The 22209-nt window shown below is 47.6% G+C and overlaps 1 protein-coding gene across 7 annotated transcripts in view; it reads right to left on the bottom strand.

Annotated features, from left to right (window-relative positions):
• The window catches only part of RPS6KA1 (ribosomal protein S6 kinase A1), a 324800-nt gene that overhangs the window by 296800 nt on the left and 5791 nt on the right, over positions 1-22209 (bottom strand). For 2 of the 7 annotated variants that reach the window (XM_063954718.1, XM_063954717.1), the window contains exon 1: positions 7859-7931. The exons of 4 other annotated variants lie outside the window; for them this stretch is intronic. In XM_063954718.1, coding sequence (XP_063810788.1) covers positions 7859-7887 — 29 coding nt within the window. In that variant the 5' untranslated portion in view covers positions 7888-7931. Of the gene's footprint in view, positions 1-7858; positions 7967-22209 lie in introns of those variants that run through there. One more of the 7 variants, XM_063954716.1, reaches the window with a different exon arrangement.

Genomic DNA, 22209 nt, shown 5'->3' on the forward strand with positions numbered 1-22209 from the left:
TCTGTTTAGACGCAGGAGCACCCATCTTGTTGGGTGCATACAATATAAACAACGAGTCAGATTTTCTGACTCCAGCTGTCCTTGAAATATATATTTTTAATGCTCTGACAACGTCCAGTAACTTGGAGTCCTCCAAGTCGCTAGTAGCCGCAGGCACCACAATAGGCTGGTTCAAGTGAAAAGCCGAAACCACCTTAGGGAGAAAATGAGGACGTGTCCGCAGTTCTGCCCTGTCCGAATGGAAAATCAGATATGGGCTTTTGTATGATAAAGCCGCCAACTCTGAAACTCTCCTGGCTGAAGCCAGGGCCAATAGCATGGTTACCTTCCATGTAAGGTATTTTAAATCTACCGATTTTAGAGGCTCAAACCAATGAGATTTGAGAAAATTCAAAACTACGTTCAAATCCCACGGTGCCACTGGAGGCACTATTGGGGGTTGTATATGTAGTACACCTTTGACAAAAGTTTGTACTTCAGGCACTGATGCCAATTCCTTCTGGAAGAAGATTGATAAGGCCGAAATTTGAACTTTAATGGACCCCAATTTTAGGCCCATAGACAATCCTGCTTGCAGGAAATGTAAGAATCGACCCAATTGAAATTCTTCCGTTGGAGCCTTCTTGGCCTCACACCACGCAACATATTTCCGCCAAATGCGGTGATAATGTTGTACAGTCACTTCCTTCCTAGCCTTAATCAAGGTAGGAATAACTTCCTCTGGAATGCCCTTTTCTTTTAGAATCCGGCGTTCAACCGCCATGCCGTCAAACGCAGACGCGGTAAGTCTTGGAACATACAAGGTCCCTGCTGAAGCAGATCCCTTCTTAGAGGTAGAAGCCACGGATCCTCCGTGAGCATCTCTTGAAGTTCCGGATACCAAGTTCTTCTTGGCCAGTCCGGAGCCACCAGTATTGTTCTTACTCCTCTTTTCCGTATAATTCTCAGTACCTTTGGTATGAGAGGCAGAGGAGGGAACACATACACTGACTGGTACACCCACGGTGTTACCAGAGCGTCCACAGCTATTGCCTGAGGGTCTCTTGACCTGGCGCAATATCTGTCCAATTTTTTGTTGAGGCGAGACGCCATCATGTCCACCTTTGGTTTTTCCCAACGGTTCACAATCATGTGGAAGACTTCTGGATGAAGTCCCCACTCTCCCGGGTGAAGGTCATGTCTGCTGAGGAAGTCTGCTTCCCAGTTGTCCACTCCCGGGATGAACACTGCTGACAGTGCTATGACATGATTCTCCGCCCAGCGCAGAATCCTTGCAGCTTCTGTCATTGCTCTTCTGCTTCTCGTGCCGCCTTGTCGGTTTACGTGGGCGACTGCCGTGATGTTGTCCGACTGGATCAACACCGGCTGACCCTGAAGCAGCGATTTTGCCAGGCTTAGAGCATTGTAGATCGCTCTTAGCTCCAGTATATTTATGCGAAGGGACGTCTCCAGGTTTGACCACACGCCCTGGAAGTTTCTTCCCTGTGTGACTGCTCCCCAGCCTCGTAGGCTGGCATCCGTAGTCACCAGGACCCAGTCCTGTATGCCGAATCTGCGGCCCTCTAACAGATGGGCACTCTGCAACCACCACAGGAGAGACAACCTTGTTCTTGGTGACAGTGTTATCCGCTGATGCATGTGCAGATGCGATCCGGACCATTTGTCCAGCAGATCCCACTGAAATGTCCGTGCATGGAATCTGCCGAATGGAATCGCTTCGTAAGAAGCCACCATCTTTCCCAGGACTCTTGTGCATTGATGTACTGACACAGTTCCTGGTTTTAGGAGGTTCCTGACAAGTTCGGATAACTCCCTTGCTTTCTCCTCCGGGAGAAACACCTTTTTCTGAACCGTGTCCAGAATCATTCCCAGGAACAGCAGACGAGTTGTCGGGGTCAATTGAGATTTTGGAAGATTCAGAATCCACCCGTGTTGCTGAAGCACTACCTGGGTTAGTGCTACACCGACTTCCAGCTGTTCTCTGGACTTTGCCCTTATCAGGAGATCGTCCAAGTAAGGGATAATTAATACGCCTTTTCTTCGTAGAAGAACCATCATTTCGGTCATTACCTTGGTAAAGACCCGAGGGGCCGTGGACAAACCAAACGGCAGCGTTTGAAACTGATAATGACAGTCTTGTATCACGAACCTGAGATACCCTTGGTGTGAGGGGTAAATTGGGACATGCAGATAAGCATCTTTTATGTCCAGGGACACCATGAAGTCCCCTTCTTCCAGATTCGCTATCACTGCTCTGAGTGACTCCATCTTGAACTTGAATTTCTGTATGTACAGGTTCAAGGATTTCAGGTTTAGAATAGGTCTTACCGAACCGTCCGGCTTCGGTACCACAAATAGTGTGGAATAATACCCCTTCCCCTGTTGTAGGAGGGGTACCTTGACTATCACCTGCTGAGAATACAGCTTGTGAATGGCTTCCAAAACCGACGTCCTTTCTGAGGGAGACGTTGGTAAAGCAGACTTTAGGAACCGGCGAGGGGGAGACCTTTCGAACTCCAACATGTAACCCTGAGATATTATCTGCAGGATCCACGGGTCCACTTGTGAGCTAGCCCACTGATTGCTGAAAATCTTGAGTCGACCCCCCACCGCTCCTGAGTCCGCTTGTAAAGCCCCAGCGTCATGCTGATGGCTTTGTAGAACCCGGGGCGGGTTTCTGGTCCTGGGCAGGGGCTGCTTGCTGCCCTCTCTTACCCTTTCCTCTGCCTCGCGGCAGATAAGACTGTCCTTTTGGTCGCTTGTTTTTATAGGAGCGAAAGGACTGCGGCTGAAAAGACGGTGTCTTTTTCTGTTGGGAGGGGGTCTGAGGTAAAAAAGTGGATTTGCCGGCAGTTGCCGTGGCCACCAGGTCCGAAAGACCGACCCCAAATAATTCCTCTCCTTTATATGGCAATACTTCCATATGCCTTTTGGAATCCGCATCACCTGACCACTGTCGCGTCCATAAACTTCTTCTGGCAGATATGGACATCGCGCTTACTCTTGATGCTAGAGTACAAATATCTCTCTGAGCATCTCGCATATAAAGAAAAGCATCCTTTAATTGCTCTAGAGTCAATAAAATACTGTCCCTATCCAGGGTATCAATATTTTCAGTCAGAGAATCCAACCACACTACCCCAGCACTGCACATCCAGGCTGAGGCTATTGCCGGTCGCAGTATAACACCAGTATGTGTGTATATACTCTTCAGTGTAGTTTCCAGCCTCCTATCTGCTGGATCCTTGAGGGCGGCCGTATCAGGAGACGGCAACGCCACTTGCTTTGATAAACGTGTGAGCGCCTTATCCACCCTAGGGGGTGTTTCCCAGCGCGCCCTAACCTCTGGTGGGAAAGGGTATAATGCCAATAACTTCTTGGAAATTAGCAGTTTTCTATCTGGGTTAACCCACGCTTCGTCACACACGTCATTCAATTCCTCTGATTCTGGAAAAGCTACAGGTAGTTTTTTCACCCCCCACATAATACCCCTTTTTGAGGTACCAGCAGTATCAGAGATCTGCAAAGCCTCCTTCATTGCCGTGATCATATAACGTGTGGCCCTATTGGAAAATGCGTTTGTTTCTTCACCGTCGACACTAGATTCATCTGTGTCGGTACCCGTGTCGACTGACTGAGGTAAGGGACGTTTTACAGCCCCTGACGGTGTCTGAGACGCCTGAGCCGGTACTAACTGGTTTTCCGGCCGTCTCATTTCGTCAACTGACTTTTGTAATGTGCTAACATTATCACGTAATTCCATAACTAAAGCCATCCATTCCGGTGTCGACTCCCTAGGGGGTGACATCACCATTACCGGCAATTGCTCTGCCTCCACACCAACATCGTCCTCATACATGTCGACACACACGTACCGACACACAGCAGCCACACAGGGAATGCTCTAATCGAAGACAGGACCCTCTTAGCCCTTTGGGGAGACAGAGGGAGAGTTTGCCAGCACACACCAAAAACGCTATAAATGTATATAAACAACCCTAGAAGGTGTTGTTTTTGATATAAGCGCTTTTAATATATCAATATCGCCAAATTATGCCCCCCTTCTCTTTGTTACCCTGTTTCTGTAGTGCAGTGCAGGGGAGAGTCCTGGGAGCCTTCCTCACCAGCGGAGCTGAGCAGGAAAATGGCGCTGAGTGCTGAGGAGAATAAGCTCCGCCCCTTTTTCGGCGGGCTTTTCTCCCGGGTTTTAAGAAAACTGGCCTGGGTTAAATACATACATATAGCCTTAATGGCTATATGTGATGTATTTATTTTGCCACTAAAGGTATTTAATATTGCTGCCCAGGGCGCCCCCAGCAGCGCCCTGCACCCTCCGTGACTGAATCAGTGAGACGTGTAGCAACAATGGCGCACAGCTGCAGTGCTGTGCGCTACCTTCATGAAGACTGAGGAGTCTTCTGCCGCCTGCTTTCCGGACCTCCGTCTTCAGCGTCTGTAAGGGGGATCGGCGGCGCGGCTCCGGGACGAACCCCAGGAGGACCTGTGTTCCGACTCCCTCTGGAGCTAAGTGTCCAGTAGCCTAAGACTCCAATCCATCCTGCACGCAGGTGAGTTGGAAATCTCTCCCCTAAGTCCCTCGATGCAGTGATCCTGTTGCCAGCAGGACTCACTGAGATTTAAACCTAAAAAAACTTTGTCTAAGCAGCTCTTTAGGAGAGCCACCTAGATTGCACCCTTCTCGGACGGGCACAAAAACCTAACTGAGGCTTGGAGGAGGGTCATAGGGGGAGGAGCCAGTACGCACCATGTGATCCTAAAAGCTTTATTTAGATGTGCCCTGTCTCCTGCGGAGCCCGCTATTCCCCATGGTCCTGACGGAGTCCCAGCATCCACTAGGACGTTAGAGAAATACTACACTATATATTCTTCTTTCCTCTGTTTATATGTACACCTATCCATAAGGAATTTCAAGATCTGAAGAAATTTGGAAGACAGCAAGATCAAAATTCAGTTACAGAGAAAGCTTATGGGACATTCCTATAGACTTTTCCATTATTAATTAACATAAAGGTGGTAGCGTCAAAGATATTTTCTATTACTTATTTCTCTTTAGTTTTATATTGGTGATTGGGAATCACTAGAATATATCCAGGCTGCTTTTTTCCCATCAAGCGCTATTTTCTATTCCTTTCTGTTTTTGTTATTATTGTCCACTACCTATACAGCATTCATCATGCACTTGAATTGAGAGGTCTTTGTTGTTCTGTCGCACTGTCCTTTATTACATTTCGGGTTGCTGATGTGCCCAGGATTCAAACCTGTTGCCTATGACATTGCAGTCAGATACTCTATTCATTGAGCTGTCTGCCCTTGTATAGAAAGCTAGAGAATTCCAAGCTGGCATGCATCTTATGGCACTATTGGAAAAATGGAGAGGGGGGGGGGGGGCTTTGCCAATTCTCTTTTTGGCACAGGGCAGTAAAAGTCTAGTTACGGCTCTGGGGCCTAATTCAGACCTGATCGCAGCAGCAAAATTGTTCTCTGATGGGCAAAACCATGGCCCTCATTCCGAGTTGTTCGCTCGCAAGCTGTTTTTAGCAGCTTTACACACGCTAAGCCGCCGCCTACTGGGAGTGAATCTTAGCATCGTAAAATTGCGAACGAAAGATTCTCAAAATTGCGATTACACACCTCTTAGCAGTTTCTGAGTAGCTTCAAACTTACTCGGCATCTGCGATCAGTTCAGTGCTTGTCGTTCCTGGTTTGACGTCACAAACACACCCAGCGTTCGCCCAGACACTCCTCCGTTTCTCCAGCCACTCCCGCGTTTTTCCCAGAAACGGTAGCGTTTTTTCACACACACCCATAAAACGGCCAGTTTCCGCCCAGAAACACCCACTTCCTGTCAATCACATTACGATCACCAGAACGATGAAAAAAACGTGAGTAAAATTCCTAACTGCATAGCAAATTTACTTGGCGCAGTCGCAGTGCGAACATTGCGCATGCGCACTAAGCGGAAAATCGCTGCGATGCGAAGAAATTTACCGAACGAACAACTCTGAATGACCCCCCATGTGCACTGCAGATGGGGTAGATATAATATTTGTAGAGAGAGTTAGATTTGGGTGGGGTGTGTTTTAACTGAAGTCATAATTGCAGTGTAAAAATAAAGCAGCCAGTATTTACAGGAAATCTTTAATCCATGCAGTTGGACTTTTTCAAAATTCATACAGAGTGGGTGGTAAACAGATATATATATTCTTGAGAAAGCCTTATTAATTGTGGGTGGGCAAGTGCAGGTGCAAGTTATGGTGTGTACACATGGTGAAATCCTTGCTATGCCTGATTTTCACTTTGCGATTTCCCCTGAACTCCCCGAAGCCCAGCACCACCGATTTTGACTAACTTTTCTTGAGATATGGACTATGTGTGCTTACGATTTTGGGCGTGAGATGTAATTGATATGTGAGATGAACTAGATAGTACACCGATCTAGCAAGGATTGAGTTGCCTGCACAATCTATCTTTTCTTGCGATACCGACCTGGCAGGACCGCACATCGGGATCACAAGTGGCATAACACCTTGCGATTTGCACTAACTTTTCTTGCGATTTTGACTATATAGTCAAAATTGAAAGAAAAAAAATCTCGTGTGTACACATCATTACAGATGATTGCCAGCAATAGCGAACTGCTTCTGACTGGATGCTTCTTCTAGACTGACTTACTATGGGTGTGGTATGAGTTGCCGGCGGCCGGGTACCCGGCGGCCAGCATACCGGCGCCGGGATCCCGACCGCCGGCTTGCCGACAGCAGGGCGAGCGCAAATGAGCCCCTTGTGAGCTCATTGCGCTCGCCACGCTGCGGGCACGGTGGCGCGCGTTCTACCTCCAGGGGGGTCGTGGACCCCCAAGAGGGAGAACAAGTGTCGGTATGCCGGTTGTTGAGATTCCGGCACCGGTATACTGAATACTACCCCTTACTATACTAGCCCTTTAAACTAGGACACTCATGAATTACGGGTGGTCTTCAGTATGCCGAAAGTCGGGATCCCGGCGTACAGTATACCGGCGCCGGAATCCCGACACCCGGCATACCGACAGCTATTCTCCCTCGTGGGGGTCCACGACCCCCCTGGAGGGAGAATAAAATAGTGTGGCGCGCGCGTAGCGCGCCACCGTGCCCGCAGCGTGGCGAGCCCACAAGGCGCTCCTTTGCGCTCGCCACGCTGTCGGTATGCTGGCGGTCGGGCTCCCGGCGCCGGTATGCTGGTCGCCGGGAGCCCGAGCGCCGGCATACCGTACTACACCCATGAATTACACAGGTTCTATGGCTGACTCACTTCAAGCCTGCATTTCACCTGGTTTTACTCAGCCACAGAACCTGTGTAATCCATGAGTGTCCGGTTTAAAGAGATAGTATGGTAAGCCTATCTAGACTATAAACTCTCATAAGCAGGATCCTCCACATGCTTTTCACCAGTGCTACGGTTAGTATTGTCACTCTCAGTAGTCTTTATGTTTCACAGTTTGTTTTAACCTCTTTATATTATATTGAATATTTTTGTATAGAACTATAGATACTTGGTGTTGCCTTATGTATTAGTTTTTAGTATTTATTAGTTTTTGTCAGTTGTTTAGTACTGTATTATCAGAACTTTGTTGCTCTGGCAAATATCATGCATTTTGGGAATGTTTAAGGCATTTTTGTGTGTCTTGTACAGAAGACAGGGCATTGTTTCTCATGTATAAAGAAGAATCTGAAGTTCTATTGATGCCTAGTAGCCACTGTGTATTTTGCACACAAAACAAATGGCTATAAGCATACACATAAGCACATAGTATTTGATGTATGCCTGGCATTAACCGAGAGCAAATGATACTGATGCCTACCTGCACGTATTTTGTGATTGATGCAGCATTGTATATAGTCATGCAATTGTGGCTCTTCCACCAAACAATAGTTGCTCCTCGGCTTTGGGGCATAATTGCGGCCAACCCCTGTGAGTATAATGGACAACTATCCATGAAAACACTGATGTTGGATTCAGTTTAATAGAATAAATGCAAACATTTCACAAAAATATATTTAGAAAAGAAATCAGATCAGATGTGCTATATACCTAAGGAGTTACAGAGCAGGCAGCAAAAGCTGCGAAACGGCATTTTTATTTTTGTATTTTCAGTTGTAGCCAAAGGCAGGAAGTAAATAATAAGAATTTACTTACCGATAATTCTATTTCTCGTAGTCCGTAGTGGATGCTGGGGACTCAGTCAGGACCATGGGGAATAGCGGCTCCGCAGGAGACAGGGCACAAAAAGTAAGCTTTTAGGATCACATGGTGTGTACTGGCTCCTCCCCCTATGACCCTCCTCCAAGCCTCAGTTAGGTACTGTGCCCGGACGAGCGTACACAATAAGGAAGGATATTGAACCCCGGGTAAGACTCATACCAGCCACACCAATCACACCGTATAACTTGTGATCTGAACCCAGTTAACAGTATGACAAACGTAGGAGCCTCTGAACAGACGGCTCACAACAAATAACAACCCGATTTTTTTGTAACAATAACTATGTACAAGTATTGCAGACAATCCGCACTTGGGATGGGCGCCCAGCATCCACTACGGACTACGAGAAATAGAATTATCGGTAAGTAAATTCTTATTTTCTCTAACGTCCTAAGTGGATGCTGGGGACTCCGTCAGGACCATGGGGATTATACCAAAGCTCCCAAACGGGCGGGAGAGTGCGGATGACTCTGCAGCACCGAATGAGAGAACTCAAGGTACTCCTCAGCCAGGGTATCAAATTTGTAGAATTTTGCAAACGTGTTTGCCCCTGACCAAGTAGCAGCTCGGCAGAGTTGTAATGCCGAGACTCCCCGGGCAGCCGCCCAGGATGAGCCCACTTTCCTTGTGGAATGGGCCTTGACAGATTTAGGTTGTGGCAAGCCTGCCACAGAATGTGCAAGTTGAATTGTGCTACAAATCCAACGAGCAATCGTCTGCTTAGAAGCAGGAGCACCCATCTTGTTGGGTGCATACAATATAAGCAGTGAGTCAGACTTTCTGACTCCAGCCGTTTTTGAAATATATATTTTCAATGCCCGGACCACGTCTAACAACTTGGAATCCTCCAACTCGTTAGTAGCCGCAGGCACCACAATAGGCTGGTTCAGGTGAAACGCTGACACCACCTTAGGCAGAAAATGAGGACGCGTCCGCAGTTCTGCCCTGTCCGTATGGAAAATCAGATATGGGCTCTTATATGATAAAGCCGCCAATTCTGATACTCTCCTGGCTGAAGCCAGGGCCAGTAGCATGGTTACTTTCCATGTAAGATACTTCATCTCCACCGATTTGAGCGGCTCAAACCAATGGGATTTTAGAAAATCCAAGACTACATTAAGATCCCACGGTGCCACTGGGGGCACAACCGGGGGCTGTATATGTAGTACTCCTTTTACAAAAGTCTGGACTTCAGGAACTGAAGCCAATTCTTTCTGGAAGAAAATCGACAGGGCCGAAATTTGAACCTTAATGGACCCCAATTTGAGGCCCATAGACAATCCTGTTTGCAGGAAATGTAGGAATCGACCCAGTTGAAATTCCTCCGTGGGGGCCTTCCTGGCCTCACACCACGCAACATATTTTCTCCAAATGCGGTGATAATGTTGTGCAGTCACCTCCTTCCTGGCCTTTACCAGTGTAGGAATGACCTCTTCCGGAATGCCTTTTTCCTTTAGAATTCGGCGTTCAACCGCCATGCCGTCAAACGCAGCCGCGGTAAGTCTTGGAATAGACACGGTCCCTGCTGAAGCAGGTCCCGTCTTAGAGGTAGAGGCCACGGATCCTCCGTGAGCATCTCTTGAAGTTCCGGGTACCAAGTTCTTCTTGGCCAATCCGGAGCCACTAGTATCGTTCTTACTCCCTTTTGCCGTATAATTCTCAGTACTTTTGGTATGAGAGGCAGAGGAGGGAACACATACACTGACTGGAACACCCACGGTGTTACCAGAGCGTCCACAGCTATTGCCTGAGGGTCTCTTGACCTGGCGCAATACCTGTCCAGTTTTTTGTTGAGGCGGGACGCCATCATATCCACCATTGGTTTTTCCCAACGGTTCACAATCATGTGGAAGACTTCTGGATGAAGTCCCCACTCTCCCGGGTGTAGATCGTGTCTGCTGAGGAAGTCTGCTTCCCAGTTGTCCACTCCCGGAATGAATACTGCTGACAGTGCTATCACATGATCTTCCGCCCAGCGAAGAATCCTTGCAGCTTCTGCCATTGCTGTCCTGCTTCTTGTGCCGCCCTGTCTGTTTACGTGGGCGACTGCCGTGATGTTGTCCGACTGGATCAACACCGGCTGACCCTGAAGCAGGGGTTTTGCCAGACTTAGAGCATTGTAAATCGCTCTTAGCTCCAGTATATTTATGTGAAGAGACATCTCCAGGCTTGACCATACTCCCTGGAAGTTTCTTCCTTGTGTGACCGCTCCCCAGCCTCTCAGACTGGCATCCGTGGTCACCAGGACCCAGTCCTGTATGCCGAATCTGCGGCCCTCAGATGAGCACTCTGCAACCACCACAGAAGAGACACCCTTGTCCGTGGCGATAAGGTTATCCGCTGATGCATCTGCAGATGCGATCCGGACCATTTGTCCAGCAGATCCCACTGAAAAGTTTGTGCGTGGAATCTGCCGAATGGAATCGCTTCGTAAGAAGCCACCATCTTTCCCAGGACTCTTGTGCATTGATGCACAGACACTGTCCCTGGTTTTAGGAGGTTCCTGACAAGTTCGGATAACTCCCTGGCTTTCTCCTCCGGAAGAAACACCTTTTTCTGAACCGTGTCCAGAATCATTCCCAGGAACAGCAGACGTGTCGTCGGGGTCAACTGAGATTTTGGAAAATTCAGAATCCACCCGTGTTGTTGCAGCACTAGTTGGGTTAGTGCTACTCCGTCTTCCAGCTGTTCTCTGGATCTTGCCCTTATCAGGAGATCGTCCAAGTAAGGGATAATTAATACGCCTCTTCTTCGTAGAAGGATCATCATTTCGGCCATTACCTTGGTAAAGACCCGAGGTGCCGTGGACAATCCAAACGGCAGCTTCTGAAACTGATAATGACAGTTTTGCACCACGAACCTGAGGTACCCTTGATGTGAAGGGCAAATTGGGACATGCAGGTAAGCGTCCTTTATGTCCAGGGACACCATAAAGTCCCCTTCTTCCAGATTCGCTATCACTGCTCTGAGTGACTCCATCTTGAACTTGAATTTTTGTATGTACAGGTTCAAAGATTTGAGATTTAGAATAGGTCTTACCGAGCCGTCCGGCTTCGGTACCACAAATAGCGTGGAGTAATACCCCTTTCCCTGTTGTAGGAGGGGTACCTTGACTATCACCTGCTGAGCAAACAGCTTGTGAATGGCTTCCAATACCGTCGCCCTGTCCGAGGGAGACGTTGGCAAAGCAGACTTTAGGAACCGGCGAGGGGGAGACTTCTCGAATTCCAACCTGTAACCCTGAGATACTACCTGTAGAATCCAGGGGTCCACCTGTGAGCAAGCCCACTGTGCGCTGAAATTCTTGAGTCGACCCCCCACCGTTCCTGAGTCCGCTTGTAAGGCCCCAGCGTCATGCTGAGGGCTTTGCAGAACCCTGGGAGGGCTTCTGTTCCTGGGCAGGGGCTGCATGCTGCCCTCTCTTACCCCTTCCTCTGCCCCGAGGCAGATATGACTGTCCTTTTGTCCGCTTGTTCTTATAGGAACGAAAGGACTGCGGCTGAAAAGACGGTGTCTTTTTCTGTTGGGAGGGGGTCTGAGGTAAAAAAGTGGATTTTCCGGCAGTTGCCGTAGCCACCAGATCCGATAGACCGACGCCAAATAATTCCTCCCCTTTATACGGCAATACTTCCATATGTCGTTTGGAATCCGCATCACCTGACCACTGTCGCGTCCATAAACTCCTTCTGGCAGATATGGACATCGCATTTACTCTCGATGCCAGAGTGCAAATATCTCTCTGCGCATCTCGCATATAAAGGAAAGCATCCTTTAATTGCTCTATAGTCAATAAAATACTGTCCCTATCCAGGGTATCAATATTTTCAGTCAGGGAATCCAACCAGACGACCCCAGCACTGCACATCCAGGCTGAGGCGATGGCTGGTCGCAGTATAACACCAGTATGAGTGTATATACTTTTCAGGGTAGTTTCCAGCCTCCTATCAGCTGGATCCTTGAGGGCGGCCGTATCAGGAGACGGTAACGCCACTTGTTTCGATAAGCGTGTGAGCGCCTTATCCACCCTAGGGGGTGTTTCCCAGCGCGCCCTAACCTCTGGCGGGAAAGGGTATAATGCTAATAACTTTTTTGAAATTAGCATTTTTCTATCTGGGTTAACCCACGCTTCATCACATACATCATTTAATTCCTCTGATTCAGGAAAAACTACAGGTAGTTTTTTCACCCCCCACATAATACCCCTTTTTGTGGTACTTGTAGTATCAGAGATATGCAAAGCCTCCTTCATTGCCGTGATCATATAACGTGTGGCCCTACTTGAAAATACGTTTGTTTCATCACCGTCGACACTAGATTCAGTGTCTGTGTCTGGGTCTGTGTCGACCGACTGAGGTAAAGGGCGCTTTACAGCCCCTGACGGTGTCTGAGACGCCTGGGCAGGTACTAACTGGTTTGCCGGCCGTCTCATGTCGTCAACTGATTTTTGTAATGTGCTGACATTATCACGTAATTCCATAAACAAAGCCATCCATTCCGGTGTCGACTCCCTGGGGGGTGACATCACCATTATCGGCAATTGCTCTGCCTCCACGCCAACATCGTCCTCATACATGTCGACACACACGTACCGACACAGCAGACACACAGGGAATGCTCTTATCGAAGACAGGACCCCACTAGCCCTTTGGGGAGACAGAGGGAGAGTTTGCCAGCACACACCCAAGCGCTATAATATATATGGGAACAACCCTATATAAGTGTTGTTCCTTATAGCCGCTTAAATATATAAAAATATCGCCAAAATATGCCCCCCCTCTCTGTTTTACCCTGTTTCTGTAGTGCAGTGCAGGGGAGAGTCCTGGGAGCCTTCCTCACAGCGGAGCTGAGCAGGAAAATGGCGCTGTGTGCTGAGGAGAATAAGCCCCGCCCCCTATTCCGGCGGGCTTTTCTCCCGGAGTTTTAGACATTTGGCATGGGTTAAATACATACATATAGCCTTAATGGCTATATGTGATGTATTCTTTTGCCATAAAAGGTATTATATATTGCTGCCCAGGGCGCCCCCAGCAGCGCCCTGCACCCTCCGTGACCGTCTGGTGTGAAGTGTGTGACAACAATGGCGCACAGCTGCAGTGCTGTGCGCTACCTTCATGAAGACTGAAGAGCCTTCTGCCGCCTGTTTCCGGACCTTCAATCTTCAGCATCTGTAAGGGGGGTCGGCGGCGCTGCTCCGGGACGAACCCCAGGGTGAGACCTGTGTTCCGACTCCCTCTGGAGCTAATGGTGTCCAGTAGCCTAAGAATCCAATCCATCCTGCACGCAGGTGAGTTGAAATTCTCTCCCCTAAGTCCCTCGATGCAGTGAGCCTGTTGCCAGCAGGACTCACTGAAAATAAAAAACCTAAAAAACTTTTTCTAAGCAGCTCTTTAGGAGAGCCACCTAGATTGCACCCTGCTCGGACGGGCACAAAAACCTAACTGAGGCTTGGAGGAGGGTCATAGGGGGAGGAGCCAGTACACACCATGTGATCCTAAAAGCTTACTTTTTGTGCCCTGTCTCCTGCGGAGCCGCTATTCCCCATGGTCCTGACGGAGTCCCCAGCATCCACTTAGGACGTTAGAGAAAAAAAGTGGAAATGAGCTGTGGGTTACTCAGGATAACAATGCAACAGATTTATTATATAATAGCAAATACCTCCTATTCAGGGGCCGAGTAGAACATGTTCACACTTATTACTGTGAAAATAAAAACTGGAAGGTCACTAAATACATAGTTATACTTCTGTCACCTACAGTAGCACAAAGTGCTACTGGGGCTAAACTTAAAAACACTAAGAAAAAAAATGAACCTGAACAAAGCACCTGGGCTGGGTGGCGTACATGTGAGAAATATTATTTCTAATATTTTAGAGGAGTCTGTATTGAGCAATACAGCGCCAGTAACCTAGTGAAAGGCAAACTTTAAACTAGGATTCCCACATAAATAAAGACTGATGTCCCATATCTCACATCTATAAAGTGGTAAAACAGTATATATCAACAGTATAGATCAAAATATTAAAATAAAAGGTACAGTATGCAAGAAGTGTCTCACATAGGCCTGATTCAGCCCCGGATGCAGGTTTAATTCTGTCACAAATGACCAATGGTCGCAGTGCGCTGTATGTATGTTGCAGCTTGCTTGACAAGCTGCAGGCATTTGGGTGAGGAGAAGGGGGGGTCATTGCTTCAAATTTAGGTGTTGCTTCCGTTTTGGGGTAGGGTGCCAACGCCAGTGCATGCCGTTTCAGCAGTTTAGCTGTGGAAGTCATCCTGAGCAACCAGAGGGTGGCTTAGATATCCCATGGTCACAGTCTTGTGTGAGAGGTTGAACTGATGCTGCGTCTTGCAAATGTCCAGCACCTGCAACATTTGCACTCAGATTCGCTTCTGCAGAAGACATAGAACTGACCAGGGACTGCGTGCATCTCTGAATCACACCCTCTCTGTCATACACAATTACTGTGCAAGCTAAAGTTTATTGTTAGAAAAACCCACATGTACTTATATAGAAAAATGTCTGGAAACATTATTTTGCCCAAAATGATACTTACCATTATATCGACCCAAGACTAATATATGTGTCTGTGTGACCTACGTAAGAGACCTGTTTTGGCAACATTATGTTTAGTTGTTTTACTTGACTTTTCATCTAAAGTATTAGTAACAATTGATAATTTGGCCAAAACACTGTAAAACGAACAAAAATGGTCGGTCAGATAAATTGGCTAAATGAAACTTATTTTACCAATTAGTCTAAATGACCGTTTTGTCCGTTATCCAGTGTTTGGAATATCCTGTAATTTATCTGGGGGTTGAGCTTTTAGCCTTGCGGCTCTGACTCTATGGAAATCACTGCCCCACAGATTTCGAGAAGCACCCACTCTAGAATCTTTCAAAAAAAGACTCAAGACTTTCCTGTTTACTCAAGCATTTCCGTGATGTCCTTTTAGTATCTCCATGCTCTCTGTATTATGTGATAAGCTTTTCTGTACTTCCTTGTTTCTGTACTGTATGATGTTCATTCTATCTGTTAAGCACCTTGAGTTCCATTGGAGAAAGAGCGCTATATAATTAAATAATAATACTTAATAATAAGTATTATTATTACATATCAAAAGCAAAAGGTGTTCTTTAGATTTTTTTCTACTTCTAATGTTTTAGAGGACCCTGTAGAGTTCATATTGTTATAAACATAACATGTAGATGTTAAAAAAGCCTACAACAATATATATATATTATATATATATATATATATATATATATAACAAGCAAAATGTTCCTATTAGAGGTGGTGAAATATCAGTCCAATCCCCCAATCATAAGAACAGGCGGCACTCCTGGGTCTTGGTGAAAATAAATTCAAGTGTATTGACAAAATCAATTAGAAAGATGGCACATTACGCCAACGTTTCAGCGCCGCGCAGGGCGCTTTTTTCAAGGCTATGTGCTGTGGCTGCAAACGCGGCGCTGCGCGGCGCTGAAACGTTGGCGTAATGTGCCATCTTTCTAATTGATTTTGTCAATACACTTGAATTTATTTTCACCAAGACCCAGGAGTGCCGCCTGTTCTTATGATTGGGGGATTGGACTGATATTTCACCACCTCTAATAGGAACATTTTGCTTGTTATTCATCACCTCTGTGGAAGGCACCCGGGCAGATGTGGATTTAACAGAGTGCCTACCAAACCAAGTTCATATATATATATATATATATATATATATATATATATATATATATATATATATATATATATATATATATATATATATATATATATATATATATATATATATATATATATATATATATATATATATATACCGTATATACTCGAGTATAAGCCGAGTTTTTCAGCACATTTTTTGTGCTGAAAAAGCTCCCCCTCGGCTTATACTCGAGTGATGCTCCCGGGAGTCATGTGCAGGAGCAGAGCGCAGGGAGAAGCCATTTGAGGAGGAGGAGGAGGAGGAGGGAGGGAGGGGGACTCGGGAGCCGCAGCAGCGCACTGTAATTGGTGCATCCACCAGTGACGCTGCTGCAGCCATCCTTCTCCCTCTCCATGCTCGCTAAAGCACCGCCGCGCTGACCGCCTCCTCAGCCGCCCGCCTCCTCAGCCGCTGCGTTCCGTCCCAAGGCCGGCCACCGCTGCCCGCACCGCCTGCCGCTGCCTGTACTCCCGTGCCCCGTCATCATTGATGGTGAGTAGAGACGGGCTACGGGCTGGAGCGCGGGTGTGTCAGTGGGGGGGGGGGGTTGTCGTGGGGTAGTTGGGGGCTGGGCATATCTGGCACTATGAGGGCATACGGTATCTGGCACTGTGGGGGCATATGTAGCACTGTGGGGGCATATCTGGCAGTATGAGGGCATATGTGGCACTGTGGGGGATTATCTGGCAGTATGAGGGCATATGTGGCACTGTGGGGGATTATCTGGCAGTATGAGGGCATATGCGGCACTGTGGGGGATTATCTGGCAGTATGAGGGCATATCTGGCACTGTGGGGGCATATCTGACACTGTGGGGGATTATCTGGCAGTATGAGGGCATATGTGGCACTGTGGGGGAATATGTGTATCTGGCAATGTGGGGGCATATCTGGCACTATGAGGGCAAATATCTAGCACCATGGGGGCATATTTAGCACTGTGGGGGTATATCTGGCACTGGGGGGCATATCTGGCCGTATGAGGGCTGTGTACGGCTAGAGCTGCATTTCCCACCCTAGGCTTATACTCGAGTCAATAAGTTTTCCCAGTTTTTTTGGGGAAAAGTAGGTGCCTCGGCTTATATTCGGGTCGACTTATACTCGAGTATATACGGTATATATATATTAGAACATTATAAACGGTGTGTCTAGACTCAAAAGTTTTACACAACTTGACAAAGTATGTGAAAAAATATTTTAAAAAGCCAGTGGGTATGAGCCCTAATGTAGTCATTGGAAGTAAAATACGTTTCTCTCTGTTTGCAAAGGGCACAACATTATGTAGATCTAATATAGTCCATATGAAATACAGGTGAAACTCAGAAAATTAGAATATTGTGCAAACGTTCATTTATTTCAGTAATTCAACTTAAAAAGGTGAAACTAATATGTTATATAGACTCATTACATGCAAAGTGAGATATTTCAAGCCTTTATTGGTTATAATTTTGATGACTTACAGTTTAAGAAAACCTCAAATCCAAAATCTCAGAAAATTTGAATATTGTGGAAAGGTTCAATATTGTAGGCTCAAAGTGTCACACCCTAATCAGCTAATTAATCCAAACCACATGCAAAGGGTCCCTGAGCTTTTAAATCAGTGTTTCCCAACCGCGGTCCTCAAGGCACACTAATAGGCCCTACACACTGGCCGATTTGTTTGAAAGATATGAACGATCTCGTTCATAAATGAACGAGAACTCGTTCATATCTTTCAGTGTGGAGGCTCCAGCGATGAACGATGCGCGGCCCCGCGCTCGTTCATCGCTGGTCCCCCGTCGGCTGTGCATGCAAGCCAATATGGACGATCTCGTCCATATTTGCCTGCACTTCAATGGAGCCGCGTGACGGGGGGAGTGAAGAAACGTCACTCCCCCCATCACTGCCCCCCCGCCGCCGGGTCGCTCGTCGGCCATATCCGCCGTCGGGCAGCTCGGCGGCGGATCGGCCAGTGTGTAGGGCCCTTTACAGTCCTGGTTTTAGTGATATCCAGGCTTGAACACAGGTGATTTAATTAGTACCTCAGTTATTTTGATTTAATCATCTGTGCTGAAGCCTGGATATCACTAAAACCTGCACTGTTGGTGTGCCTTGAGGACCGCGGTTGGGAATGTCTGCTTTAAATGGTCTCTCAGTCTGATTCAGTACAATTCACAATCATGGGGAAGACTGCTGACCTGACAGTTGTGCAGAAAACCATCATCAACACCCTCCACAAGGAGGGAAAGCCTCAAAAGTAAATTGCAAAAGAAGTTGGATGTTCTCAAAGTGCTGTATCAAAGCATATTAATAGAAAGTTAAGTGGAAGGGAAAAGTGTGGAAGAAAAAGGTGCACAAGCAGCAGGTGATGACCGCAGCCTAGAGAGGATTGTCAGGAAAAGGCCATTCAAAAGTGTGGGGGAGCTTCACAAGGAATGGACTGAGGCTGGAGTTAGTGCATCAAGGGCCACCACACACAGACGGATCCTGGAAATGTGCTTCAAATGTCGTATTCCTCTTGTCAAGCTGCTCCTGAACAACAAACAACGTCAGTAGCATCTTACCCAGGCTAAAGAAAAAATAAGATTTTAAACCTACCAGTAAATCTTTTTCTCCTAGTCCGTAGAGGATGCTGGGGACTCTGCAAGGACCATGGGGTATAGACGGGCTCCGCAGGAGACATGGGCACCTATAAAGAACTTTTAGTATGGGTGTGCACTGGCTCCTCCCTCTATGCCCCTCCTCCAGACCTCAGTTAGAGAACTGTGCCCAGAGGAGATGGACAATACGAGGAAAGGATTTTGTTAATCTAAGGGCAAGATACATACCAGCCCACACCAATCATACCATATAACCTGGAATACCCAAAACCAGTTAACAGTATGAACAAACAACAGCATTGGTCCAAGACCGATTCCAACTGTAACATAACCCTTATGTAAGCAATAACTATATACAAGTCTTGCAGATTTTCCGCACTGGGACGGGCGCCCAGCATCCTCTACGGACTAGGAGAAAAAGATTTACCGGTAGGTTTAAAATCTTATTTTGTCTTACGTCCTAGAGGATGCTGGGGACTCCATAGGGAGAGTGCGGATGACTCTGTAGCACCGACTGAGCAAATGCTAGATCCTCATCAGCCAGGGTATCAAACTTGTAGAATTTAGCAAAAGTGTTTGAACCCAACCAAGTCGCCGCTCGGCAAAGCTGTAATGCCGAGACGCCTCGGGCAGCCGCCCAAGAAGAGCCCACCTTCCTAGTGGAATGGGCCTTTACTGAATGTGGTAACGGCAATCCAGCCGTAACATAAGCCTGCTGAATCGTATTACAGATCCAGCGAGCAATAGTCTGCTTTGAAGAAGGCGCGCCAATCTTGTTGGCTGCATACAGGACAAACAGAGCCTCTGTTTTCCTAATCTAGCCGTCCTGGCTACATAAATCTTTAAGGCCCTGACTACATCCAGGGACATGGAATCCCCCAAGTCACTCGTAGCCACAGGCACAACGATAGGTTGGTTCATATGAAATGAAGACACCACCTTAGGTAAAAATTGAGGACAAGTCCTCAATTCTGCTCTATCCACATGAAAAATCAAGTAGGGGCTCTTGTGAGACAATGCCGCCAATTCAGACACCCGCCTTGCCGAAGCTAAGGCCAATAACATGACCACCTTCCAGGTGAGAAATTTCAACTCAACAGTTTTAAGGGGTTCAAACCAGTGTGACTTAAGGAACTGTAACACCACGTTCAGGTCCCATTGGGGCCACAAAAGGAGGCTGGATGTGTAGCACTCCCTTCTCAAAAGTCTGGACTTCTGGAAGAGAAGCCAATTCCTTCTGAAAGAATATCGATAAGGCCGAAATCTGTACCTTAACAGAGCCTAACTTCAGGCCCATATCCACTCCTGTCTGTAGAAAGCGGAGAAAACGGCCCAGGTGGAATTCTTCCGTAGGAGCATTCTTGGCTTCACACCAAGATACATACTTCCTCCAGATACGGTGATAATGTTTCGCCGTCACCTCCTTCCTAGCCTTTATTAGAGTAGATATAACCTCCTCCGGAATACCCTTCTCAGCTAGGATCCGGCGTTCAACCGCCATGCCGTCAAACGTAACCGCGGTAAGTCTTGGAACGTGCAGGGTCCCTGCTGTAACAGGTCCTCCCTTAGCGGAAGAGGCCAAGGATCTTCTGCGAGCATCTCCTAAAGATCTGAGTACCAGGCCCTTCGAGGCCAGTCTGGAACAATGAGTATTGTCTGTACTCTTTTCCGTCTTATGATCCTCAACACCTTTGTTATGAGAGGCAGAGGAGGAAACACATAGACCGACTGGAACACCCATGGCGTTACCAGAGCGTCTACTGCTATTGCCTGAGGGTCCCGGGACCTGACACAGTACCTCCGAAGCTTCTTGTTGAGGCGTGACGCCATCCTGTCTATTTGAGGAACTCCCCAGAGACCAGTTATCTCTGCAAAGACTTCTTGATGAAGTCCCCACTCTCCTGGATGGAGATCGTATCTGCTGAGGAAGTCTGCTTCCCAGTTGTCCACTCCCGGAATGAAGACAGCTGACCGAACGCTTACGTGATTTTCCGCCCAGCGAAGAATCCTGGTGGCTTCCGCCATCGCGACTCTGCTCCTTGTCCCGCCTTGGCGGTTCACATGAGCCACGGCTGTGACATTGTCTGATTGAATCAGAACCGGTAGGTTGCGAAGAAGACCCTCCGCTTGTCGAAGGCCGTTGTATATGGCCTTTAATTCCAGCACGTTGATGTGCAGACAGGACTCCTGGCTTGACCATAGTCCTTGAAAGTTTCTTCCTTGGGTGACTGCTCCCCATCCTCGGAGGCTCGCGTCCGTGGTTACCAGAACCCAGTCCTGAATGCCGAACCTGCGACCCTCTAGAAGGTGAGCACTCTGCAGCCACCATAGGAGAGACACCCTGGTCCTGGGGGACAGTGTTATTTTCTGATGTATTTGTAGATGGGACCCAGACCGCTTGTCCAGAAGGTCCTATTGAAACGTCCTTGCATGGAACCTGCCGAAGGGAATGGCCTTGTAGGCTGCCACCATTTTCCCCAGAACTCGAGTGCATTGATGAACTGACACTCTTTTTGGCTTTAGCAGGTCTCTGACCATGTTCTGGAGGTCCTGGGCTTTTTCCAACGGGAGAAAAACCTTCTTTCGTTCCGTGTCTAGTATCATGCCTAGGAACGATAGTCGAGTTGTTGGAACCAACTGTGACTTTGGCAGATTGAGAATCCAACCGTGTTGCTGGAGCACTCTCAGAGAGAGTGACACGTTCTTCAGTAATTGATCTTTTGATCTCACCTTTATCAGGAGATCGTCCAAGTATGGGATAATTGTGACTCCTTGCCTGCGCAGGATCACCATCATTTCCGCCATTATCTTGGTGAAAATCCTCGGGGCCATTGAAAGCCCAAACGGCAACGTCTGAAACTGGAAATGACAATCCTGTACCGCGAATCTCAGGTACTCCTGATGAGCGGGATATATGGGGACATGAAGGTAAGCATCCTTTATGTCCAGTGACACCATAAAATCCCCCCCTTCCAGGCTGGCTATTACCGCTCGGAGTAATTCCATCTTGAATTTGAAACGTTTCAAGTACAGATTTAGGGATTTTAGATTTAAAATGGGCCTGACCGAACCATCCGGCTTCGGGACCACAAAGAGGGTCGAATAGTACCCTTTTCCCTGTTGGCTCAGGGGAACCCCGATAATCACTTGCTGTTGACACAGCGTTTGAATTGCAGCTAACACTACTTCCCGCTCTAGGGTAGAAGCTGGTAAGGCAGACTTGAAAAATCGGCGTGGGGGCACCTCTTCGAATTCCAGCTTGTAGCCTTGGGAAACTATCTCCATCGCCCAAAGATCTACGTCTGACCGAACCCAGACCTGGCTGAAGAGTCGAAGGCGTGCCCCCACCAGTGCAGACTCCCGCAAGGGAGCCCCAGCGTCATGCGGTGGATTTTGTAGAAGCCGGGGAGGACTTCTGTTCCTGGGAACCCGCCGCGGCAGGTGTTCTTTTCCCTCTACCCTTACCTCTGGTAAGGAAGGAGGAGCCCCGACCTCTTCTGGGCTTTTGCGACCGAAAGGACTGCATCTGATACTGTGGAGTTTTCTTTTGCTGTTGGGGAACAAAAGGTAAAAAGGTAGATTTACCTGCGGTAGCTGTGGAAACCAGATCCGCGAGCCCATCCCCAAACAACACATCACCCTTATAGGGTAAAACCTCCAT

The sequence above is a fragment of the Pseudophryne corroboree genome, chromosome 2 (genome assembly GCF_028390025.1).
Source record: "Pseudophryne corroboree isolate aPseCor3 chromosome 2, aPseCor3.hap2, whole genome shotgun sequence".
Classification (NCBI taxonomy): domain Eukaryota; kingdom Metazoa; phylum Chordata; class Amphibia; order Anura; family Myobatrachidae; genus Pseudophryne; species Pseudophryne corroboree.